Here is a 26,794-nt window from a genome sequence, read left to right on the forward strand (position 1 = left end):
CTTTCTCTATTTAAATCCACCCTCCACAGAATCAAGGAATTCTTCTGAAATAGGAATCTGACCAAGTCACTTCCTACCTGAATCTATAGTTCCTGAATACTTATAACATATGAAGTTCAAACTCCTTATTCACACTACAGTCATGTCCCCATCTTCCTTTCTAGCTCCATCTTCTCTACACAAATTCTGGGTTCCAGTCACCCTGAACAACTCACTCACTGTTCCCTGAGTTGTCATGTCTTTGCATTTCTCCCTGCCTTTGCAGATGCTATTTCCTCCGCCTGACACACCATTCCCAGTGTCTCCTGCCTACCAAACCCCTGCTTATCTTACTCAAAGTCGCCTCTACAAAATCTCATCTCCACAAGCAGTTGATGTCACCCTCTTTTGTGTCCCTACACTAGCCATCTGTACAGCTCTCTATCATGCCACGAATCACACAGCACTGGGACTGCTGGCTATTGAGTCTGTCCCCACCAGCCTGTGAGCTCTGGCGGAGCAGAAACACAGCTTGATGTCAGCAGCAACTAACACAGCTGGCCTACGTGGGTGCTTATAAATGTGTGTAGGATGCATAAAGCAAATACAGGAAAGGAGGGTCATAACTAAGACCAACGCTTCATAGTTAGACCAGTTTGGGTTTCAATCCCAGCTGTCACTGTTTACTAGCAGTGCGGGAACTTGGACATAATATTTATTTCACTGCTCTGAGTCTTGTCTACTCATTTCTAAAAAGTTGATAATCCAAGTACCTACTTCACAGGGTTTTGTTAGAATTAAATGAGATAAAGTATGCATAGCCCAGAGTACAGTACCTGGTATCACAGCAAATGCTCAATAAACAGGACTTATTAACAATAATTTATAATTACTCATAATACAATCTCAGAAAGTGAAAATAGACTGTGACAGGCATGACTGTAACTGTATCTCCCACTGGATCTGTGTAGAGCTACATACCTGTTTTCCACTCAGTTGGTAGAAGGAAAGTTTCTGCCCCCAATCAGCTACAGCCAGGATGTCATTATGTTCCTCTCTAATCAACAGAAGACAAAAGAGGTTATGTGGGGCCATGGTCTGCTGATGAGTTATCCCGAAGGCTTTAACAAACAACAGGAAAAAGAAAGCCCTGGCCAGGCTGTCAGATTGCCAAATGTACAACAGTACTGAGACCAAAAGTTGTAACGTGGGCCAACCCATCAATCAGCCCAATAGAATGAGGCAAGATGAGGTTCGGCCCTCCTGGGATTTCTGATTTCATGGAATGCCCTACCATGTGTTTGTGCGGTGGGACACTGCCACAGTGAGGAGGCTAAACCCCTCATTTCAAAACTTCCTGGGGAGCAATGCTAAGAAAGAGCAAGGTTGCAGATCCAAGAGTGCTTTACTTTTATGTACTATAAAACATAGGGAGATGGCAGAGAAACATGTCTTTTGCAGTGGAAAGGCATGGATTGTCTGACTTTTTTAATGGACAGAGGAAACCTTGCTCTTCTTGAAGAGGGAAAACTAACACCTACGCTAGGTTCTCTCACAGTTGGGGTGAAATGGTTTCTGACTGGATCTAATAAAAAGGAGTGACAGGCTCTCTGCAGATCAACGACTATCTCTGAAACAGTCCCTGTCAGGATCAGTGCTCGGGACCAGGGCTGTCGGACGAGCACGCAGCAGACACCGCCTCAGCCCCAGCTGGGGATCAGGGCACTTTGCAATCTAGTAAGAGAGGAGAGATGTTCTTTGTCCTTGAAGCCTGGTCTTAACCCACCTCACTTTGCCTCCACTTTGTTTATTAAGTCCAGCTTTTCTGAACCCAGGGCCTTGTGGTCATCTGGCAGCACCATTAGCTATGCAGGCAAGACATGGTGCAGCCTTATCTGCAAAACCCAGCCAAGAGTGGCAAAGTGGCAAATACCACAGGCACTAATTCACAACTAAGGGGAAAAAAGACACAGATCAAGAACAATGTTACCAGGAAGGGGCCTGCAGGTGAACTGTGTGTGACCGGCACTGACGTCCAAACACAAGCTGGGAGCCCAGGCTGCAGTGAGCCCTCTTGGGGACGCCATAGATGGCTGTGGACTAGTTTCAGTCCCCATGAGCTGGACTGGTGGTTTGCAACCTCCTTTTTCCCCCCTGGCAGTGGGACTCTTTACCAAAGCAAAACTCATGTCAAGCAGTAAAAGGGGCTACTCTATTTGAAACATAGATAGGGCCCTGAAGCCTACCCCTTCCTCCTTTCCTTGCCCCCTACCGCCCACCGCCTTCTTTCAAGGTACCACAGAACACAATTTGGCAAGTCCCAAGCTAGACCACTTTCGCCCAATCGGAATATCCTGGCTCCCTGAGCTTTCCTATTCCAGAAAGAATGAATGCCTGGATGGCCAGGATTTAGGGGGTGAGGATTGTGGGTAAAGTGAGGGCTTCTCTGATATGTGTCCTAGCAAATGCAAGGTAAGGTACAGAGTAGGAACAGGCTAAGAGAGGTGTCCAGTAATACAGGATGTGTTAAATGAATTATAGAGCGTCCACACAGGGCATACGATATAGTCATTCGAAATCATGTTTTTCAAAGGACTTCTAATGTTACTGGAAAGAGTTCACTCTCTAACGTTAAGTGGAAAAAAGAAAGCAGGATATGATTTAGTTAATTATATGAACACACTAAAAGACGGAGGGGGAAATATGATGAAACGCTAATAGTGGTTTCCTCAGAGGATGGGGGTTTTATAGAAGAGCTGAACTTTTTTTCTCCTTTAGACTTTTCAGTATTTCCTGAAGTTTCTCAGGAAATCACCCCCTGACCAGTTTTAAAGGGCGCGTTTCCCCCTTGTTGGAGGAGCTTTCACCAACAACTCACCAGCCCCTCTTAGAAAGGAGCTCAGAGCAGCATCTGCCCCAGCAGGTCTGCACTGGGGTTTGGACCCTTGCAAGGAGGGTTCTCGCTCCTCAGGACACACTCACGAATTGTCGTCCCTGAGACTGTCGTCTTCTTCCGGCTCTTCCTCCTCTGCCTCACTACCCTGACTACTGTACACTGCTGACTTCAGAGTGGAGGGGATTTCCTGAAAATATCTGTTGACAATGACTTCCTCAGCATCCTCGTTCTCTCTGTTCATCCAGAATCTCTCCCACCGGCTGTAGATAGTAAATGGTTGTTCACAATCACGACGCCTAGAACTACACTAAGGCTATAATTTCAAAACCTGTCAAGGAGCCCCGGAGCCCTGCCCGGAAGAGGACAGCAACCAGGTACACCGGGCATCCTGCTTCTCATGAATTAAAAATGGTACCCTGAAGCCACAAAGTCATCTGTGGCCACAAAAATCAGACAGCAGGAACTCTGGGGTAGGCTAATGGCCTTTGAAGGCATTAGACATGCGTGGTACAGCCCTGCGCTAGATAAAATTATACAGGAAGAAGCACAATAATCTGGTGTAGGAAAGGCAGTGGAATTAAACAACCTTCTAAATCAAGCAGGCACCACCTGTAAAGTGACATTGGGCTGGTAAACAATTAAGTCCTTTAATTTACCTTCACAGGACTCTGTGGGAGATACTGATGGTTTAATATTACAGGATTATACTAATAGCAGATAAAGCTATTAGTCCACCCTCCAAGTCACATCGGCATAGAAAGGAAAGTGTGTGTAAGGTTGGAGAAGGTGGATGCCAATTGTTTGTGGAACTACAGGATTTGGGGACATTTGAGACTTAATTTAGACTTTTGGCAAGGGCAGCAAAAAAGGCTCATGAAAAAGCTATTTATTATTGGTTGGACACATGTGCTGCCCAACTTGGAGGGAAGAACTGAAAAAGGGAAAGACCAAAATAAAGCCACCGCAAAGAGGTGAGCTATTAATTCATAAGGAAATTGTCCTTCTATGTCGCACGTGCACACACACACACACACACACACACACACACATTTTGAGCTGGCCTAGATAACTCATCTGCTTAGCTAAATCTCTGGGATTCATTCCAAAATACAAGATGGGCTCTTAAAAAATTCCATTCCAATGGAATAGGTTCCAAAACAAATCAGTCAAGTGGGGTGAGAAGCCTCTGAATGCGTGAGGACCTCAGGGGGAGAGAAAGAACTCAGCTTGCTGAGCAAGGAAGGCCTTTTCTGTAGTAGTGTTTGCCCTAGAAGGAGGACAGCTGTAAGAGCACCTTGAAGGGTTCCAGCAGATGGACCATATGGGGGAGAGGGAGCCCCCTGGCCGCTCAATCTTCACTTTCTCCTCGCCGTTTTTGTTCCGTATGCTGATGACACCATTGAACATCCCCAGAGCCAGGTACTGACCATCATTTGTCCAGCTGTTCACACACCCAGCAAAGGGCACGGGGAGAGAGAAAGGAACACACAGAAGGTCAAACCGTGAACATGATGCCTTGGTTGATTATAGAGTCTGATGCGGCAGCAATGGCTTGGCCCATGTTGGTCCTGATGTGAAAAATCAGAGGACCAAACTTAAAATCCCATGTATTTCTGGGATCAACAGGTAGATGTGAAGGCAGTAGCACCTTTTTCTGAGCTCCCGCAGCTCTCTGCACAGACCTCCCCAACAACCCTTAGCTTGTACCTGCATTGCTGCTGGGCCAGCCTCTATTCCCCACTTGCCATTTCCACCTCCTCCCACTTCAGCAGCACCTTAAGAACAAAATCTGTGTCATGGTGTATTCCCAGCACCTAGAACAGGTGCTCAGCATATGATGAATGAAAGAAAGGTTACGCTCAGAAGCTGAACAGCAAGAATAGCTGTGCTGCATGCTTTACACTCATTAGTTTGTGTGCATTTCTCAACAGCCCTATCAAGTCAGTATTTTTATCCAGTATTGTCAGATGAGGAGGCTCCAGCTCAGAGAGATTTTATAAATTTCCTAAGGTCACAGAGCCTGTCAGGATTTGAATCCAGGATTTGAATCCAGGTCTAGCATCAAAGCCCGGGCTTTCTCCAGGACACATGCTGCCTGGAAGGGACAACCTCGCATCTCCAGAGAGGACAGCTGCAGGCTGAGGAGGTTTGTAGCTAGATAACTGCATGAAAGCGCTTTATAGTTCTCTTTTGCTTGATGATCGAATGCAGGCACAAATCCCTCTCACTGAGGAGACCAGAGAAGAAGAAGAGAGGAAACATGGGGGCCCAAACCAACGAGTTCACACAAGACCTTCTCTACTGTGTGAATGAACTGCATTTTGAGAGAATGTGTAGAAGAGGAGGAACACAGAGCCCACCTTCAGAGCTGCCCCTCACTCACCTGCAGCAGGTGATCTTGCTGCTGGATTTGTGCTTGGAGACAGACTTCTGTTCTGGAGACCACAAGCCTTCAACGCAAAATAATATTAAAAAAAGACAGATTGGTTGGAATACTACTCAGCAATAAAAGGGAACAAACTATTGACACGCAGAGGGTCTCCAGGGCTTTACGGCTGAGTGAAAAAGGCCAGTCTCGAAAGGTCACATACTGTAGGATTCCATTTTATAAATTCTTAAAATGACAAAATTAGATAGAAATGGAGAACAGATTAATGGTTACCAGGTACCAGGCATTAGGGATAACAGGAGGGGGACGTGAAGATAAGGAGTATCTCTGTAGTGATGGTAATCAACATAGGTGAGGAAAGGACAGAACTATACACACAGAATGTGCCAGACCAGCTTCCGGATTTTGTTTGGGTTTTCTGTTTTGTTTTTTTTTTTGAGGATTTTTGTAAGAGTTTATTTGAGCCAAACTGCCACAGATGCTAGGGAGCAGATCTCAAATGCTCCCCCCAGTATTGATATTATTCAATAGTTATACATGATGTATCCATGGGGAAAACTGGAGGAGGGGTGCACGAAACCCCTCTAGTATCTTTGCAACTTTCTGTGCATCGATAATTTTTTCAAAAGAAAAAGAAAAAAAAAAAAAGGAAGCCAGATTGGTGAATTTCAAGCCAATTTTTCAGGGGTTTTACTCAAAAAAATGGCAGTTTCACTGTAAACAGCTATTACATGGCAACCAGAGCACAACTTAGCATTCAAAGTACTGTATGATACTTTCTGGAAGTCCAGTTTCCTCTCCCAGGCCTCACCAACAGCACGTGACCTCATCTAGGCTGGGCCTTGTCCATGGCACACTGGTCACCTTTGGCTGGCTCCCTCCTGCCCCCAGAGGTGCTGGCTCAGAGCCCCACAACAGGTGTACGTCCAGGCAATATAAGCAAATTCTACTCTTTGCCTGAGCCATGAAGCATGATAAAGAAGGTAAACACAGTGCAAAAATATATTTATACAGCAAGGTACAACATCAAATTATTTCCCCCCTTCTCCCTGGTCCAGAATGCCTCCCCCAAACCTCTCCACCTGTGCACATATTATCTATGCTCCACGGAGCCTGCCCGAGCCTCTAGCTGGAAGAAAACCCTCCCTCCTGGGCCTCCCTCAGCAGTGCTTACCAGCAGGTTCAACATGCAGTCGTGTGGCCCCGGTTCCACTACTTATTCGCTAGCTGACCTCCAGCAAGTCACTGAACCGCTCACTCTAAGCCCCAGTTCTTTTTCATCAGTGGAGTGAGACTGAGAATAATATCCTGACCTCAGGGGTTGTCATAGAGCTCACACAGGAATTAATTTTTAACGCTTAGCCCAGAGCCTAGCACACTGCGAACATTTAACAACTATTACTATTACTTAATATTGTATTTTTACAAATTCTACCTCCCCTGCCCTCGACCACAAGCTCTTTGAGGGCAGGGATTCTATTTAGTCATGTAAGCCCAAAAGCATCATATAGACTCACATGGAAAAAATGCAATGACTGACCGTCCCTTCCCCTTTCATTTGAACAATGTACTCTCAAATACATTCTCCCTTTTGAACCTGAGAACTCTATCAATGAGACAGATGGGTGGGAACGTGTTCATCTACACAAGGAAACTGACATTAACAGGGATTAGGTCTCTGACGCCTTGATAATGGCTGTTGTACCCACCATCTCTTAGCAAGGAAAACAGAACTGATGAGCTGAAAACCAGAATTGACCTTGAACGGAGATAACCTACAAACCTCTGCCCACTCTCCCTCCCTGCCTTGACGGACATTACACTGACCCCTCCTCTGTGCCAGGACCATGCCAGTGCCATGTGTGGGGCCAGGGTGAATGCCTCAGGGCATTCAACCCCTCAGGGAGGAAGCCACAGCCCCACACCAGGAGTAATGGGGACACACTGCACAAAAAGCACAGGGGAAATGGTGAAGAATTTCACACATATACAGATGCTGAGGGGTATGAAGTGTCCCAACTGAACTGTCCCTGCCAGGGTGAGGCGGGAAAGGCTTCCCAGAGGTGGCAACACTTATGCCTGTGCTCTCCCATCCTTCTTGCCACTTCCCTTCCTGGGGGCCTTTCTTGCTGTCTCCCAGATTCCTTACCAGACTCAACGTCATCATTCACTCTCTTTGTTTCTACACAGTTTAAAGAATAACTGTCAGCTTCCCGCCTCCCTCAGCCATTGAAGAGAGAGAAGTAGCATTAACTCTCTCAGGATGAAACCACCACATTCTGGATGGATTTCAGCATACATTGCCCAGATTTGCAGTTCTTCCAGGACAAGACATCAGGAATCGGAACCTACCAAAGTCATTGGAGGAACAAGATGCAAGCTGGTGGGTAACAGGGTTGTAGGAGACACACTGGATCGAATCATTGTGCCTGGGAAGTAAACAATTGTAGATTATTGTGCAGCAAACCACAAACGTTTCGGTGGCTACGACTGGAGATTTTAATGATAAGCCCACAGCCTCTCTGACTACACACCACAGGCTCTTATGTAAGTGACCAGCAAAAAGCACAGGGATTAATTATCTTTCCCCTGGATTGTCCCTCACCCATCACTTTCATCTCTTAAACTTGACCCACCCATCCGCCTGGCCTAGCTTAAGAGCCACGCCTCCAAGACGAGTGTGCCGAATGCCTCTGGTTTGGGAGATAATAATGATGTAAAGCGCTTAGTCTAGTGCCAGCTGCATAGGAAATGCTTTATTTAATGGCTGTTACTCTTATTGTTTTGTGGAGGCCTGGCAATACAGGATGGAGGTGCAATGAAGATACTACAGTCAAGATCTGAAAACAGGGCAAATCCCTAGACAACAACGAACGCTGAGTGAGTCATATACCACACATGGCATCTCAGCCTCAGTTTTACTCCTTCACTTCTGGGTAACACCTTACTAACAACTTCATCCATCTATTCATTCATTCATTCATTCATTCATTCATTCAAAAGTTGTTTGTTCATTTGTATACTCATGTTCATAACAGCATTATTCTAAATAGCCAAAAGGCAACCCAAGTGTCCACTGAAGACAGACAAATGGATAAAGAAAACGTGGTCTACACATACACTAGAATATTATTCAGCTTAAAAAAAAAAGAAAATTCTGACACATGCTATAACATGAAGGAACTGGGAGGACATTATGGTAAGTAAAATAAACCAGTCACAAAAGGACAAAACCTGTATGATTCCACTTATATGAGTATGAGATCTCTAGAGAAGTCAAATCCATAGGGACAGAAAGTAGGATGGTGGTTGTCAGGGGCTGGGGGAGGGGGAATGGGAGTTGTTGTTCAACGGGTATGGAGTGTTAGTTTTGCAGGATGAAAAGAGTCCTGGAGATTGGTCGTGCAACAATATGAATACACTTAACACTACTGAACTGTACACTTAAAAATGGTGAAGATGGTATATTTTATGTGATGTGTATTTTACCACAATTAAAAAGAAAAGAAAATCATTCGCTGAGTACCAACTACGGGCCAGGCATTGTACCAGGGACACAGGGTGAGCAAAAACAGGGGCAGTGTCCGCCCTCCTGGAGCTTACAGGATCATGGGAGACATCAATCACCAGAATAAAGGTAAAACTGTAACTATGAGAAATGCCATTGAGGAGACCTGCTTAGGTCCAGAGGGGCAGGAAAGGCGGCACAGAAACATGTGAGCCCGCGAGCTGCAGGGTGAAGAGGATTAACTAAGGAGGAGGACCAGGGAGGACCAGGGAAGAACATGAGCAGAACCTGTGCAGTGAGAGAAGCCTGGGGCACACCACGCCTAAGTTTCCAGCCGTTGCCAATGGAGAGACGTGAGGCCGTTCCCTGAGATGGGGACAGTGGGTAGAATCTGCGGTGTCAGAGTCACTACACTGGGTGACAGGAAAACGCCTCGCCCAGTGCTGGCCAAGCTAGTCGTGCTCAAGGAATGCTCCTTCCCTTATTCATTGCCCACCCGTCCTATACCCGCCACAGCCCCTCAGAACTTAATGGCAAGTTCAATCGCAGAGAAAAAAGTTCTTCCTTGTATCTTTACTAAGGGGGCTTTTGCTACAGTCGTTCAATAAGATATGCACCAAACCAATAATATTGTACACCTAAATGGTTACTTACGTGTACTTCAGAATGCCTTCCAATTTTGACGTCCAAATAATAACGCTTTTGTCAGCTGATCCAGAAGCAAAGCGCTTGCCTAAAAGTATTTTTAAAAAGAAAATTTTCACATTTGTTTTAAACCAGCATTTTCCAGAGTTCTTATCAGTACTGGGAAGCAGTACTTTAGAGTCAGGAAGTTCGGGTTCAAATCCTGGTCTGTCTGGCATTGAGTGAACAAAGATGTATTGAGTGCTTACTATCTGCTAGGAATCATGTTCTGTGCTAAGGATCAAATAGTGATTAAAGCACACATAATCCCTACCTTCATAGAGTTTAGTGTAATGGGAAAAGTTGAGTGTTAAATTAATCCAATACAAATACAATATGGTAATAAAAGAAGTGGGGCCTATGAAAGAGAATAACTGATGGTCCTAATTTAAATGAGGCAAGGCTTCTCTGAGGATGAGATCCTTCAGTCGAGACCTAAAGGTTGAGCAAAGCTTATCAAACCTGAGGTGCGAAGAGAGGAGAGTCATCCACATGGATAGAACACATGTGCAAAGGCCCTGAGGCAGGAAAAGCCTGGAATGTCTAAGGGGCGGATAGGCAGTCATGGGACACCAAGAACAAGAGGTGAGGTGGGTGGGGGAGGGATCTCTAGGGGTCTCAGGGCCATAGTTGAGATCTTGTTCTTTATCCCCAAAAAAGGCTTTAAGCAAAAGAGTGACAGATGAGATTTCATTTTCACAGCTACTTGAGCTTAGGAAAGAATGGAGAGAGGCAACGTATAAGGAGAAATTACTTACTAATTACATGATTACAAGTTTGCAAGTGCTTAGAAGTGGAGCAAGGTATCATGGCAGCAAACAGGGAGCCTTCACCTACTCCAGTAAGAGATGATGATTAATTAGTAAGCACAGGATAGATTCTGTACACTTTATGTTAAAGATTTTTAGACTTTATTCTTAAGGCAAGTGGAAGTTGACCTTGGGCAAGTCACTGTTCTCTGAGCCTCAATGTCTTCACCTGAAACATAAACGGATAATAATACCTTCCTTAAAGACTCTTTGTGGGGGTCAACTCAGATAATATCTGTAACACACCTTGAACAGTGGCTGAAACAGTAGACACTAGGGTGATAGCCGTATGACATTGCTGCAAATACTAAATCAATAGAAGCTGCTTTCATAGGTTATTATGTGTCACTCCTCTCCCATCCTGGCAGGCAGCAGGTGATGAAGAGTGTGGGCCATGGGCTCAGCCTGAGCTGGAATTCCCAATGATGTCACTTACCAGCTGCAGGACCCTGAACAAGCTACTGAATGTCTCTGTTTCATTTCCTCATTTGACAAAATGGATATAACAATAGTATTTACCTCATAGTTGTTGTGAAGATGAAATGAGATTAAAGGGTTTAGGGAAGTGCCTGGATGAGAATCAATTCTAAAAATAATTAGCTATTATTATTACTATTATTTCTTCATATTATCCTGTATTGTTTTTCTTGAACAACAACAAAAAAAAAAAAACAGTTCTTACATACCTTTGTACCATGGCTACTCATTAAATACTTATTAAAACTTAAGAGAAAAATCAGAAACAAGCAGAATTAAAGAGCGAAACTGGGATTCAGTGTATCTCCATTTCCAGAGCCAAGGGGAAAAGGCCAGCTGAGAGGAATTATAAGACTTCTTAACCACTATATAAGTGTCATGAAGAAGCAGCATGATACACTAGAAAGAACAAGGGCTCTGTGGTCGGAAGACCTAGGTTGGGCCCAGCTCTGACCTCAGTCACCTGTAATTGCTCCAAGCCTGTTTTCTCATCTGTGAGAGGAGCTGAGAATCCTTTTCCTGTCTGCTTCACAGTGCTATTGGGAAGATCAGATGAGATGATGTGTGCGACAGGATCCTGCAAATTGCAGACAAATGCCACTAGTGGCAGGTCACACCCTGATATCCTCAAGGGCCTTAATGGTGTTCCAGGCCAAAGAGCCCCAATGCTTATAAATTCCAGAGGTCTACCGGTCTCCCCACAGCATTACTCTGAACTTGAACTCAAACACACATATGAAAAAACCAACAAACAACCCCAAGACTGTGGCATAGCACACCTGACTATGAGGCAAGAAATTAGTGCTGTCTTTGCCACTAACTTGCTCCATGGCCTTAGCCAGTCATTTGACTTTTCTATGTCTTTATGTAGGTCTAAAATGAAGACACTGGGCTAGATCAGACTAAAACTTGTGCGTATACATGAAGTATGTGTATTTTTCTAGAAAGTGGTCCATAGCTTTCATCAGATCCACAGAGAGGTCCATCATCCAAAAGAAGTTAAAAACCTGGAGGCTGAATAATTTCCAAGGTTCGTTTAAGCACTATAACACTCTGATTCTGTGACATCTCAGCAGTGCTCACAGAATGTTATCTTTAATATTAACCACCTCAAACTCACAGAGCTTTTGGGGTTGGAACTTGGATCCATCTCATTCCAAAGCCTGTGTTCTTCCCACCAATCCCACGCTGTGGGTAACATGGGTTTATATTTAACTCTCAATATCAACTTCATCACCTATTGTCTGACCACTACCTCCCCTCTTTCTCACCCGACCTGATGCCCCAACTCCAATAATCCTTCAACCCCACCAGAACCTACCACCTGTCCACTCCCCCCTCAGTCCTCAGCTGACAGTTCAAGATCAGTGTATACAATCACTCCTGTGCATACATCCTCTGTGCCCTTGCCCTCTTACTTCATCTTCAGAGGTGCCTGCAAATGCACCACTCCGGTTAAATCCAACTCTCCATCTCCTCCACTCTTGCATCTATGCAGCTCAAAGTGGTGGAGAAAAAGACACAACCACATGAGCTGATCTCACTTTTAATTCATGATCACCAGCTTCAAGTGGGCCCTTCGTGTCACTGGCGATCTCACCATCCCTCCCGGGTCCATTCACTCAGCCACACTCTCCTAAGCGGTGATTTTACAGTTTTTCCTTTCTCAACTCTCTTACGTCTCCTTCCCATCCTCACTCTCAGTTGATGTTGCTTCCTATTTCATTGAAAGAATGGAAGAGAATTTCCATTAAATTCCTACCACCACATGCCCCTACCTGCCAGCACCTGCAGTGACATCCTCTACCTTCCCACTATGCCCCACCCATGCCCTAGATCCCATCTCTTCTTGCCCACTTGACAACTCTGTTCTGGCAGTTCTCTCCCCTCTTACAGCGTCAACTTATCTCAAATTCAACATGTCCAGACTTGAATTCCTGATCTCCTGCTTTAAGTTTGTCAACCGTCAGCCTTCCCCATCTCAGTGGAGGGCAACTCCGTCCTCGCAGTCTCTCACATCCAAAACCTTGGAGTCACCTGACTCCTTTCTTCATAGCCCCACATCCAACATGTCAAGCAATCCTACTGGCTCCACCTTCAAACTGTACCTAGAATCTGAGCAATTCTCACCACTTCCTCTGCTCCCAGAGGTCTGAGCCCCCATCACCAGTGTTATAAAACTTGCCTGGATAGGACTTCCTCACTCATCTCCCTGCCCCAATCCTCTCTCCTTGCAAGCTGTTTCCAACACAGCTAGAGGGAGCATTTAAAAATACAACTCAAATCAGATCTCTCCTCTGCTCAGAACTCTTCAGTGGTTCCCCATTTCACTGAAAATCAAAGCCAAAGTCCATCTGACGGCCAACATGATCTGGCCACCCCATGCCTGTTACCTCTCCACCCTCATCCCCTACTGCTCCCCGATTCTCTGCCCCAGCCCCGGGAAGGCACACTCCCTCCTGAGAGCCTTTGCCATGGCCCCTCCCTCTGCAAGGAGCGCTCTTCCTCCAGAAGCCCACCATCGGAATCTCGCTGCCTCCCCAACTTCAAGTCTTTGCTCACCGTCTCTAGCTCAATAAGCCACCCTCACTACCCTATTCAATACTGTAACACAATGCCCTGCCCCACCCAACACACTCAATCCCCCTTATTCTACCCTAGTTTTTCTTCCTCCTTAACGTTTATAATCCTCCAGTATATTGTTTTATTTATTTATTTACTGTGTTTATTGTATATCATTCCTCATATTCTCTCCTCCCCTCTCCCACCCATAAGGGCAGGGACCTTTGTCTGTTTTGTTCTCTAAAGCATCTGAAGCAGCTAGAACAGTGCTTGACACATAGATGGCCCTCAGTAAAAACTTGTTGAATTGAATGATTGAAGTCCAAGAGACTTAATTATCTTCTGAACCCGTAAATTGTACTTTAGCTTACTAAAAACAATTAAAGAGTGCCTAAGGAGAAAAACGAAAATCTCTGAGGCCAGCCATGACAGAGACTGTAAACCCAGAGCAGCCTCTTACCGTCCTTCGCATATGCCACACAATACACGGTGTCTTTGTGTCCCTTTAGGGGCTGAAGTAAGGTGCCATCAGAGGTGTCATAAACCTGGCAAAAAAAAGGGGCAAAAGTACAGATTATCCACATGGCATTCATTAGTTAGAATTCCTACAGGTTATTGATGCTATTTTTGTTTTAATAACAAAACATTTGTCAGTATTCTAAATGTGTATCAAATGAAAACTACACTAAGAAACCAGAAAGAATGTGACTTAAAAGTTGGGAAACCCAAGAAATAGAGGTCCCAATGCTATGCATTTTATAACCAGGAACATACCATTAATCCTTGAGAAACGAAAGTTCACTCTGTGGAACTTCTCTACAAATGTCCCTTATTCTTATGTGAACTTGGATCTATTACCAAATCAGCCAGGCCCTCCCAAGTAAAGCCAGCACATAGAAAGAGCCATCTACAACATGGTTACATTTTAGAACTAGCTCTGCCCCTAATACCAGCATCACAGAGGCTGTTTCATATTTGCTACCAAGAGTTAGAAAGTCACAAACCTGAACTCTGGGTTTGCAAATCGAAAGGAGTGTCATAAAACCCAGCTGTAATGTGGATTTAGGATATTTTACAGCTGTGTAATACCTGTAAATATGCGGAGATTTAAAAAAAAACACCATCTGAGAAATCAAGGCAAACCCCTCCAAAAACGGTTAGTGTTGGAGAGAATAACCTATGGGAGAAAAAAATACTAAAAGGATTTGGACTGTTTACCCTGGAGAGAAGAGTCTGCAGAACAATTTAACCATGGCTTTAAGACTATGTAGTTACCATACAGAGAATGGAGATCAGTCAATCTGCATATCTAGAGGCAACAGAGCAAGAGGAAGTTGACTTAAGCAGGAGGAAGGAGAGATCATACAAAGGTTTTTAGGTCACACATAAAGAGTTCTCTGAAAAATTACTTTTATACACTGGGATAGGTTCCAAACGGAGCTTACAGTCTTTGAAAATATGAAAAATAGGACAGCATCCATATGGAATTGTTTAGGTAGGCCAGTGCCTAAAAGTTGGGGTCAGGCTATCTGGCTTCTCATGGAGGGAGCCCCATTCAATCCTATTGCTTGAATTTTCCAGGAGGAAAAATATGTGAACTGACACCAGCCCAGTTTCAAAGGCATTTTGATGAATTGTTTTCAACCTTTTATGGGTGTCTCAAAGTAAAAAGGGAAAGATTAATGACTCCAAAGGAGGTATTGTTCACAGGTTCCTATCTGATAGACAGTTTACTTACCTGTTTTAAATAGCCCATTTCCTTCCCTATTAAAAAGTAATGACTGGTTTTTCCGCCCTTGCCTTTTTTATCTCAAAAAAAGGGTCAAATTTCAGAGTACTTACATGAGGGAGAGGGGAAAAAAAGCACTTAAAAAGGAAACTCAGACAAAATCCTACCAGTAATCTGTTTCCTGCAGCCAAAATCAGTTGGGTTCCATCAGGCTTAAAAGCGAGGTCATATATACTAAACAGGAGACAAGACAAGACAAAAGGACAATTAGGAACCAAAATGATGAAGTCTGCTAATGGCCAGAAAAACAAACTTTACTTCCATTATAAAACGCTGCTTGTGTATGAGAGGGAAAAATAATGGCTAAGAATTGCATTTGATTGCAAACTCCATTCAACCACCACACCTTGGCAGCCCATTCAATTACGATCCACTGGGCAGTTAGCTCCATGTCCCAGTTTCCACTTGTCTAGAAGCCAGATGCCAGATATGATTCAAAGGGTCAAGAGTGGAGGGCACTTATTCTTCTAATAATACCGCAAAGGTTAGACAACCTGAGAGAATTTGCATAAACTTGTATTATCTCATTTGATCTTACGATAACATAAAGCAGTAAGCAAGCCAGGCACTACGGGCCCATTTTTATCAATGAAGAAACTAAAGTACAGAGGAAGGTCATGTGTCTGCTGTCACACAGCTGGTTGATGGAGAAGCTGGAACAAGGGTGACGGTTAACACCCTTTCCAGTTGGGCATCCCACTTGATAGAAGTAAACACAGACCTTGAGTTCCTCAGTTTCCTCACTGTTATGTGGGACCAGACCTGGCCTTCCTGCTTCTCAGGCTTTCTTTCTCTGAGTCTGGGGGAAATGTGTGTGGTCTATTTCATACTTTGAGGAGAAGTGGGGAGATGGGGCCAGAATAGCTGACCTCCCTGACTGAGCTTTCGTCCTCACCTACAAAACAAGGATAGAGAACTGTGACACCCGTGGGTTGTACGACATTATATTTTGGAGGGGATCTGCGCCTGTCTTCTATAGTCATCCTTAGACTATGTGGCTCCGTTCCTGCCTTGTATATACCTGAGCTCATCAAAGTGGGTCCTGTGTGGCCTCTTCTTCATAATGATCATTTTGGGTTGAATTATCAGAAAATCATTTCTGAGTGTTTCATTTGGGCCAAGCCGTAAACTGTCTTTCTCTCAGATGTGAAAATTCATTTTCTCTGAAGTTCTTGAAATTTGCCTTTCTGAAGTATAACATAATGTCTGATTTACCCCAAGCTAAATTCTTATTGTACTTAAAACCTGTACAATTCAATTTAGCTCTGAATTGTATAATCTTCTATATTTTACACTGTTTCAGATACTATCTTGTGCCTTTAATAATAGTCATACGTAATTTAAGGGCAATGACTCGGTTTTAGACAGCTGTGGGCCCACATGCATGGCCCTGCCCTAGAAACATAATGAATAGTCAACAAATGGGCAAATTGTATCTTGAACCCCTCAGACTTTAATTACATCATGAGATCACAGAAACTCAGAAATGGAAAAACCCTAAACCTTGTCATATAGTCTTAATTCCCCCACCAGGGCGGGAATTCCTTATAGATAGCCACCCAGCCTCTGCCTGAACACTGGCTGGAGAGCTCACCCACCTACAGGAGTCTATTGTGCTGTAGGATGGCTCTCTCTCCCACCCTGCTCCCTTTTATGAAAAAGATACATCATCAAATGCCACTGCGGAGAGGCAGAGGATGAGCCCTGCAAACTGTCCTCTGCCAACCCTATGCCCACCCCATTGTAAACTGAAGTCCCAAGGTGCCTCTCTAAACCCTGCACAATCTGACCCAGCCCCATTTACTTGCTTTGGTATCTTAGGCAAATTATGCCATTTTGGTAAATCTCAGTTTCTTCATCTGTTAAAGAGGTAATAATTCCAACCTCATAGATTACTGTGGAGGTTAAACAAGGTAACACATGTAAACACAGTCTGGCCTGCAGCAAGCACTCAGTCAATGCTAGCGGGTGTGAATAGAGGGTTATAGCAGATCATGGTCTGAGTGGAGTAAGGTGGGCTAGCCAAAGAAGGCATCATGGTAAAGAACCTGGAGCAGTGCTTTTAAGGGGGAAAATGAGGGAGTTCAGAGAATTAAGAGCATTTGGGGAGGGCCTCTGGCTATGAAAATGGAGTTTTCAGCTGAACTGAAAAGCATAAATCTAAACATTAGCAATAGGGGGTGGAGGTAAGTAGGACTAACTAGTTAAGTTCACAATTTGATGGGGAAGATAACTGGGAGTCACTCTAGGTTTATGAGAAGTAGAGTAACGGATCACAGCAGCAGGACTCAAAAAGAGAATCCTGCTGGCTGGGAAGGTCAGACTAGAAGCAGAAGACCAGACTGGCTGGTTTGGTTGTAGAGCAGAAATCTTTGATATTTGGAATTTTTTTTAGTTCTACTATCTATTTCTTAGATTTTTTTGTTTTGTTTTGTTTTGTCTCATTCTGAGCTATCAGCTGGCATGTATGGTTGCCATCAGGATTGCTGGTCTACAGAACCCCTACTGCCCCTATTCGAATAGGTTGTTTCAAACCTACAATGGGCCCCAAACTAAATAACCAATCTTCATTCATCATTCATTCACCAATCAATTCATTATATCTATCCATCTATCTATTCATCAAATCACAACAACCATTGATTTGACTAGGCACTGGTATAATCTGGAAATCAATAAAACACAGCCATTGCCTTTAAGGGGTTTATAGACTTCTGGGATAAACAGATTCAAAAATAACTCTTACACTAGACAGATTCTAAATACCACAAGGGAGGGATGAACAAAATTCTATGCTAGGGGTTGAAAACTGGGAGCAAATCAGTCTGTATTTGGCCAGCAAATGCTTTGTTTGACCCACATGGTGTTTTATTTTATTTTAAGATTAGGTTTCAACATTTAAAAATTAGGACATTTCACATAAAAACCCAGTTTCCTAGTGACTGGTGAAAATAGGAAGTTCTGAACACACTCAACCAAATTCCTGCAGGGTGGTAATTGGCAGGATCTGAGCCGCCGCTGCCCTTTTAGGCAAAGCATGAGCTCTCTAGTTTGCCACACTCTTTGCCACTCCTTTTACTCCCTGATATCAAAGCCAAATGTTTGGATGCCAGTTATCATCAGCTTGTGCTGTGGGGGTACTTTAATACTAGCGTTAAAAGAAAAGTAAAAAGGAATTTTTAAAAACTTCAACCTCTATTTAAAGTATAAGTGATACGCTATGTGTTTCAAGAAAAGTGGGGTGCAGAATAAAAGAATACTCCTACGGAAAACAGACAATTCCTTGTGTTCAAGATGCAAATAAACATTTCCCATTTATGTTGCCTGCCTGACTCCTGCAGGCATTTGAGTTTGCAGCCTCTGTAATACACAGAAAAATTAATGTAGTGGCTAAAAGCATGAGCTTTGGAGTGAGAAAGACCTGAGCTTGAAAGTTGGCTTTGAGCCAGCACTGACTCACTGTGTGACCTTGGCAAATTACTTACCCTCTCTGTGCCTTAGTTTCCTCATATATAAAATAGAGGTAATTATCGTACCTACCTCAGAGGGCTGTTGCAAGATGACAATAAAAGATATAAAGTTCTTAGCCAATGCCTGGCACATAGTGCTAGTTATTACTAGTGCAGAGCACAAAGGAGTGAGTAGCCATCTCCAACGGGAGCCTTACAGGATGTTTAGGATTTCAATGTGAGGAGATGAGGAAAGAAGGCATACTTTCTTTACACAGAAAGGTCTAAGAAAAACAGAGAGGGAATGGCAAATATCCTGTTCCAAAACAGAGGCTTCACAATGAAGCTGAAAAGATCACCTAGGAAGATTTTGAAAGTCAGGCTGAGGAGAACTATCCATTAAGTCAGTGTTTTCCCAAATGTATCGTCGTGTGATGGATTTAGGTGATAAAAATGGAATAGGACATTAAATAACATTGAATCATAAGGGGAGAAACCTTCTAGTTAAGTATGGGAGAACATCTCAGTTTGATCTATTCGTCCCAAGCACCTCTCTGACCTACTTGCTAAATCTCCAGTTCCAGAGACAGCAGACCTCAAGCTAGCAACAGTATCTAGCTACAACTTACTAACACTGTTTTGTTTCTCCTTGCTTTAAATTTTACAGTTATCTTATTATAGCAAGTGATATTGATTTTTAAATATGGAGCGATACTTTCCTTGTAAAATCATATGTAAGCAAAAATAAGGAAGACGGTTTAGAGAAAAACGTCAAGTAAATAAGAGTATGGGTAATATGTGGATGTGGTGAAAATTGTGAAGTTGGAGAAACATTGCTGCGAGTGTAAAATGAGCCCAGGATGGATTATAAGGAAGTGACAAGACCAGATTGTGATTATGTGTAAAACCGCCTCGCCAGGCCACTACCTCACGAATGGTACATCCCTTTGCTCCCTCTCCAAGCATCAGTTTCTCCAGCCGCAAAGGGGTGGGAGGGCGACCTTGCAGTAGCCCAGACCCAGGGTTCAGTGCCCTCAGCCTAGGCCGCAGGCCCGTTGCCCTTGGCAACCACAGGAGTTCAAGCAATGGCTCCCGCCATCCCCGCCGGAGCTCTGCCTCCCGCTCCTCCCGAACCGCCCGCTCCTCACCACTGCTCGGCTTTATCTCTCCACGTCAACACGACCCTCATCGCGGCTTCCCTCACGCTTCGGGCCCCTCCTTCCCGTCTCAGCGGCAGAGCCCTCTCGGTGAGCCACTTTGGCTACCTCCGCTACCCCTGGCAACGCACATGCGCAGTGAGCTAGCGCCAGGCAGAGTTTCGAGTGCGCATGTCTAAAAGCGAGAGCTAGTAAAGGAGCAAAAAGCGAAGATGGAACGGGAGCCTAGAAGGCGTCTACGAAACTGGGGCTTGCGCGATTGGTCGGAACGGGCGGGGGACGGTGCGTATTCCTCAACAAATGACTTGATTGGCTGAGCTGTGGCTGAATGGGCGGCCGGAAGCAGCTGTGGAGTCTGGCCGACTTTCACTGCCCTCGGTTTTGGGTATCGGCCTGGCCCTCTGAAAAAAAGTTTTCCCATTTTACTCTGTTCCCCACCCAGGGCGTTGCACCCTGTCGGCCCTTTGGTGCAGGCGGAGCCCGCTTGAGGAGCACGCCTGGGATGGAGAGTCCGAGCCGGGGGAACTGTGGAGCCTCCCCCTTGGTCACCTTCAGTGAACGCCTAATCCCAGACCAGCCATGTGACCGCCGGCAAGTTATCCCTTTTCGGGCCTCACTTGCACCACTTGTAAAATGGGAGCGGGGGAATAGAAGGAGGGTGGGCCTTTCTAACCTAGGGTCGACAGAGATCTCGAGGCTCAAGGGTTAGTTACTACCGTAGGAGTTAAGGCTTGAGCTCAGGTACTATTCCGGTGAGGTCAGACCTGGGTGCTCCCGACTTCCTTACCCTAAATGACGAAGGAGCTGGGAGGTGGTGCAAGGAGAGGTCTGCTTGGATTGGAGAATTTTAGGAAGACCTTGGAGGAGCTGTCATGTTTCGCAGCCAGGGGCGTCCCCAAAATGGGTCCCATAAGTATAACAGGAAGCTACAGTCATGTACTGAGTACTTCTATATGTGCGATCTGGGGCTAAAATGAGTTACTTTTCTTCCAAGATGTAATCCACAGATCTACGTTAAAAAAGGTATTACCTCCTTTCTACAGATGAAGAAAGGAGACTTGGAGAGGTTAAGTAACTTGCTCTTGGACACATAGCGAGTAAATAACAGAGCTGGGATTGAACCAAATCTGTAGACTGTAAAGCTGGTGATGTTTTCAGCAGGTTTCAGTTTCCTTATCTCTAAAATTGTGAACTATATAATTTCTCAAGATCCACTGAGCTCCACAAAATTCTTTAACCCCAAATTACATCAGAAGACCTTGATTCTAATTCTAGTTAGTCACTAATTCTTAATTCGTTTCCTATTTGTAGAAAAGAAGTTGGGTTGGACATCTTTATAGGCCCATCCAAGTTTTCAAATGTGTGATTTAGTGATTAGCACACACTCTACTGAAGTTTTTAAATGATAGCACAGGGGGAGAAGTATTAGACCAAGATGTAGTAGACGTGGGTTCTGCTATCAGCTCTGCAAGTAACTTAATCTTCCGGTCACTCAATTTTATCAATAAAATTGGAGTAATCTTTCTCTTAACCATGAGGATCACAAAGGAAAGAGATTTGAAAATTCTGTGTCAGAAATTATTTACCTTTTGGAGGGTAACAACATTTGATGAAAGTGATGGACATTCTCCCCCAGAAAAATGCACACGTATATAAAATTTTGACCTCACTTATTTGGGGAAGAGGAGGATACCTCACTGACTCCTTTAAGCCGTTCTGTTGATTCCCAGGTTAAGAGTTCATATTTTTAAACTTATGCCAAGTGTCTCGAGAAATCTTTATGCTAGCCCTATCCAGTAATTAATTTTAAAAAAGTTTTCTAGCAAATAGCTTGAGCTTTTCATTGTGCAAAGATTTCCAACTCTTTTCAACCCATGTTGGAGGACAGGAAGATATTGGAGGGCAGGAAGATACTCCCATAACATAAGACTGGTCCATAGTGATTTTAATCTCTCCCATAATCGAAATAGTCCATGTGGTTCCTGCTCTGTCATGGGTTAAAATTGAATTAGCAGAAGAAAACCAAATTTAAATGAGCTAATCACCTGAACTTTGTTTTTTCAGTGAGGAAGTTGCTACTCTGGGATCAGAAAGAGCAGAAGATGAGAAACAAATGGTGATAAAAAGCAGCAGCGAGTGTAATCCCCTGCTACAAGAACCCATTGCTTCTGCTCAGTTTGGCGAAATGACAGAATGCCATAAGTCTGTCCCATGTGGATGGGAAAGAGTTGTGAAGCAAAGATTATCTGGAAAAACAGCAGGAAAATATGAAGTATATTTTATCAGGTGAGCACGCGAGGTGGTAAAGATAGTGCAGCCAAATAATTTTGTCTAGACAGATAATGGAAAAGCATAGCAGGTATCTGACGTTTTTATATTTTTACCATAAAACAATTATTGATTTATTCCTTCTGTGTCCCTGGTTAGTTTTATTAAGTGATTTAGGGACAACGACGTACATTTTCTCCTGTGAATGGTTAATGTAAGGTTGCTCTTAAGTTATATTTGTAAAATTATTTTATACTAGAATATTCTTCCTCATAAAGGAAACTATTTAAAAGTACCATTTTATTGCTGTTTTTATTTTGAATGACAAATGCCATTGGCGACATTTCGAAATTATTAATTTAAAATCTGAAATGTGGTCCAGTTCTTTTTAAAAATCACTTTTATTTACTAGCAATAATTTTCCTTTAATATTATTTTCTAGCCCACAAGGACTGAAATTCAGATCCAAAAGTTCACTTGCTAATTATCTTCACAAAAATGAAGAGACTTCTCTTAAGCCAGAAGATTTTGATTTTACTGTACTTTCTAAAAGGGGCATCAAGTCAAGATATAAAGACTGTAGCATGGCAGCTGTGACATCCCAACTGCAAAACGAAAGTAGCATTTCAAACCGGACAAGAAGCAAATGTAAAAAAGATGTGTTTCCTCTGGCAAGTGGAAGTTTGGAATTGCAAGGTAGTAGAGGACTATCTAACTTTACTTCCATTCATTTGCTTTTGAAAGAAGGTGAGAGTGTTAATAATGCTGACTCCAGAAATACAAGAAAGTCCAAAGGAAAGAAGACTATTTTGAAAGGAATTCAAATTAAGAAAAATAAAACTGAGTGCCAGAAAAGTCTTCCAGATTCTGCTCGAAGTACTAGGAAAAGAGCATCTGTGTATAATAAGGCAGATACTGAAAGTGAACCTGTTGCACAAGAAAGTCAGCTTGATAAAACTGTCTGTGTTTCTGATGCCAAAGCAAGCAACAAGACCAGTGAAGAAAAGAGACTTACAAAAGAAAAATCATTGAGTTCAGGATCAAATTTTAACTTTGCACAAATAACTTCTGGCTTCACAAACAAATTACATTCGACCAAAGAAGCAGAACACAACAAGTCTGAGGATAACTTTTTAGAATCTGAGGAAATAACAAAAGTAGAAGTTGGGGAAAGGAAGGAACATTTGCATACTGACAGTTTAAAATGTGGCTCTGAAGTGGAAAACAACTGCTCACAAACTGAAAAAGACTCTACTTCTGTGAACATATGTCAAGGTATTCAGTGCAATTAAAATGCTATTAAACATGTGATTAGGAGTTTATACTCCCAGATACTATATTACATATCTGTACTTGGTTAGGATGTGGGAGTAGAACGAAGAAATACGGCCAAATGTCGGATACATTCTGCCACAGCTGGGGTAGTATCTTGTCTAACCGATCTTCAAGTCCCTTCCTGTGGCAGAGAAGACATCAGCTGGCTACTGCCTTAATGCCCCCAGCAAAGGAGAATTGTGCCATTAACAGCTGCTACCATCTTTCCCTGGTGTAGCAGCCAGGACTCTTCCTCAGCAGTGCTTTCCCTTCTTCCCATCTTCTTTTCAACCAATAATCTTATAACTAGGAAAAATGAAAAGGCTTCCCTTGTGAAAAGGTTTGGGGAAGACTCCTTTTATACATAAACTGGTTGAGAATTGTCAGTGTCTTTTCTCTGCACCCCTCTTGTTACTTATTACTGATGTGCAACTTCCCATTTGATTTTGTATATATCACAGTCAATTTTATATTCTGTTATAATAATGTGATGCTTCTCTAAACTGCTTTAGAGCTCTAAATAATTCAAAACTGTACTCACATAGTTCATCTATTATTTGTAATATGCTCTTAATACAGAATTCAGAGCTGAGCAGTTTTGCCTTTATAATACCGCAGTGAATAAGAGATAAAAAGGAGACCTGAGCAGCTTGGTATTAGTTATTCATCATGCCATTATGATATAATGAATATAACTCCTTGAAAGAACAATATTAATTTTATTTAAAGTCCTGTGGGGAGATAGCCTGGACAAATTGGTGGAGCAGGAGTTAGACTTGATTCCTGCCCTCAATCCCACTCATGATTTTTTCTTTTCTGTACCTGGAATTTCTCCACCTTTAACAGAAGGTGGCCATATATACCTAGGAACTGTGTAAGGATTCAAGTCTGTCTTCTAAAGACTTTGAGTTTCTTAAAGCTTTCAGGCTTATGTAGATTTATTGCTAGTATAATAGGCAAATTAAATATTAAAAACATCCTTTTGCAACTACAATGGACATATCTATTCATCCTATACCTAAAAGAAGTCAAGTTCTCAACATAAAATGAAGTATCCTTAGGTTAATAGATATCCAATGGAATAGGAAAGACTCCCATTGGCTTAAGTAGAAATCACCAAGTAAATTGAGCTTCAGCCTCCCAGTAATAAAGGTGGCTAGTGAGTAATTATTTATAGGAACCCACAGAAAAAATTATCAGCGCAGTTTCTGTTGTTCTAACTTTTTTTACTTTCTACTAGGCTGTACCTATTCAATCTAGAATAGCAAAAAATGCTACACTAATTATCTGGAGACCGGGATACTTGTCCCAGACTGCACTCACCCACTATTGAGTTGGGATGGTTGCTTAATTTCTAAACCTTAGTTTGTTCATTGATAAAATAGAGGTAATAACCCTCACTAGTGCTGTTTTTCATATCAAGTATATTGTAAAATAAAATGAGAAGTGAAAAAGATGGCTTCACGCTATGCAAATGTAAGGTATTAACTGACGTTCAAGTTTAAAGGGTGTGGCTAGAGTGTCTAATATGATGATTTGGGGAAGCCTGATAATTCTGGTCAGTCTGTGAAATTAACTGAGCTTCCCAGGCGATAGTGGTCTCAGGCGTTCCAAGTTCCAAATCTTACAGTTTTCTGCAGGTTCTGTTTTGTCTATATCCCTTTTTTTTTTTTTTTTTGGTAAGTATAAAAATGTTCATTGCATAAATTTTGGAAAATATAGAAAATTAAGAAAAGAAAAAATTACCATTCAGCAACAACCATTATGCCATTTCAGTTTATTTTATTCTAATCTCTGTATTTTATATATATATATTTTTTCCTTTTTTTATTAAATTAGGATCATATGTAGAATATTGCTTTTTTCTTTTCCTTTTTTATTTTTTTTTTTGTTTATTTTATTTTTTTTAAAGAATTTTATTGGTGAAAGGGAACAGGACTTTCTTGGGGAACAGTGTGTACTTCCAGGACTTTTTTCCAAGTCAAGTTGTTGTCCTTTCAATCTTAGTTGTGGAGGGTGCCGTTCAGCTTCAAGTTGTTGTCCTTTCAGTCTTAGTTGTGGAGGGCGCAGCTCAGCTCCAGGTCCAGTTGCCATTCTAGTTGCAGGGGGCACAGCCCACCATCCCTTGCGGGACTTGAGGAGTTGAACCGGCAACCTTGTGGCTGAGAGCCCACTGGCCCATGTGGGAATCGAACCGGCAGCCTTCGGAGTTAGCAGCACAGAGCTCCAACCTCCTGAGCCACCGGGCCGCCTGAATATTGCTTTTTTCACCTGGACGTTAGTGATATGGGAAAATCTTCATGATATAGTCTCAAAAATATTTTAATGACAACACTGTACAAATGTGTCATAATTTAAAATATTCCATTTTTCCAATTTTTCAATACTATGAACTCTGAACATAAATCATAAAGAACTAGAGTAACAGAGTGGTTAAATGCCTGGACTCAGTCAGGAGCCAGACTACCTGGATTTGAATTTCAGCTCTGATACTTACCTAGCCTTGGGTAGGTACCATAGCCTTTCCATTCCTCAATTTCCTTATCTGTAAAGTGGGGTAAAATAGTACTTAGGTCATTTGTGGGATTAAATTGGTTAATTTTGATAAAGTGCTTAGCATAGTGCCTGGTACATACTAAATGCTTTGTAATAGTAATATTATTATTATTATTAGCATCCTTGAATATTTCTTTAGGCTAAACCATAGATTCTATAAACAATGTTCACTCTTCCTTTTCAGAAGACACCATTCCACGAACACAAATAGAAAAAAGGAAAACAAGCCTATATTTTTCCAGCAAATACAACAAAGAAGGTATCCCTGTCCCAATCAGAAAATCAGATTTTAAATCTATTTCAGAAGTCCAACTCTGATGCAGTATGTTTGTTTAGCTCTTAGCCCCCCACGACGCAAAGCCTTTAAGAAGTGGACACCTCCTCGGTCACCTTTTAATCTTGTCCAAGAAACACTTTTTCATGATCCTTGGAAGCTCCTCATCGCGACTATATTTCTCAATCGGACCGCAGGTTTGTGGATTATTTTAATTGTTGCCTTAGTAGAGACAGTGTGATTAGGAGAAAGAGCATTGAGTTAATTAGGAAGCCTGGTTCGAGTTTTCTTTTCAGTGTGTGGCTCAGGTAAAGGCTTCCCCTTGGCCCCTTTCAGCCTTCACACTCTTCACCCATGAGAAAGTTAAACTAGATGACATTTAATAGCCTTTGTAGCACTAAGGAGCAGATTTTCATTTATTTTCTACTTCCAAATTAGTTTTGGTCATCAATAAAAATCAGTTACATAACATCCCTCCATCCTCAGTCATATATAAAATCGTTTTTTCATTAAATGCTTTTTTTAATGTCATTCCACCTTGTCTTCTGTATGCTTTTACATTAGTTGTTCGATGACCTGATTATTTAAAAACTAATATGCAGGGCCAGGTTTCAGCATTATCTGGACTGTTAACCAAATAGGTTAATGGTGTTGGATTTTTGCTCAGAAAGTGGTTGTTGGTT

At 42.7% G+C, this 26,794-nt stretch overlaps 2 protein-coding genes across 5 annotated transcripts in view; one reads left to right on the forward strand and one right to left on the reverse strand.

The window, feature by feature from the left end:
* The window catches only part of IFT122 (intraflagellar transport 122), a 64,926-nt gene extending 45,054 nt beyond the window's left edge, over positions 1–19,872 (reverse strand). The window contains exons 1-9 of one of the 4 annotated variants that reach the window (XM_074312959.1): positions 19,691–19,872; positions 15,201–15,267; positions 13,765–13,849; positions 9,427–9,505; positions 7,617–7,693; positions 5,259–5,325; positions 4,170–4,316; positions 2,962–3,135; positions 961–1,036 (exon numbers count right to left, since the gene is read on the reverse strand). In XM_074312959.1, coding sequence (XP_074169060.1) covers positions 961–1,036; positions 2,962–3,135; positions 4,170–4,316; positions 5,259–5,325; positions 7,617–7,693; positions 9,427–9,505; positions 13,765–13,849; positions 15,201–15,267; positions 19,691–19,731 — 813 coding nt within the window. In that variant the 5' untranslated portion in view covers positions 19,732–19,872. The remainder of the gene's footprint in view (positions 1–960; positions 1,037–2,961; positions 3,136–4,169; positions 4,317–5,258; positions 5,326–7,616; positions 7,694–9,426; positions 9,506–13,764; positions 13,850–15,200; positions 15,268–19,690) is intronic. The other 3 variants (XM_019746766.2, XM_019746757.2, XM_019746774.2) reach the window with 3 other exon arrangements.
* Positions 19,873–20,012: 140 nt separating this feature from the next.
* MBD4 (methyl-CpG binding domain 4, DNA glycosylase) overlaps positions 20,013–26,794 on the forward strand; it is a 28,289-nt gene continuing 21,507 nt past the window's right edge. Inside the window, exons 1-5 of the mRNA XM_019746739.2 lie at positions 20,013–20,290; positions 21,764–21,985; positions 22,410–23,242; positions 26,022–26,096; positions 26,174–26,308. Coding sequence (XP_019602298.2) covers positions 20,028–20,290; positions 21,764–21,985; positions 22,410–23,242; positions 26,022–26,096; positions 26,174–26,308 — 1,528 coding nt within the window. The 5' untranslated portion in view covers positions 20,013–20,027. The remainder of the gene's footprint in view (positions 20,291–21,763; positions 21,986–22,409; positions 23,243–26,021; positions 26,097–26,173; positions 26,309–26,794) is intronic.

The sequence above is a fragment of the Rhinolophus sinicus genome, linkage group LG10, assembly GCF_036562045.2.
Source record: "Rhinolophus sinicus isolate RSC01 linkage group LG10, ASM3656204v1, whole genome shotgun sequence".
NCBI classification, from domain to species: Eukaryota; Metazoa; Chordata; class Mammalia; order Chiroptera; family Rhinolophidae; genus Rhinolophus; species Rhinolophus sinicus.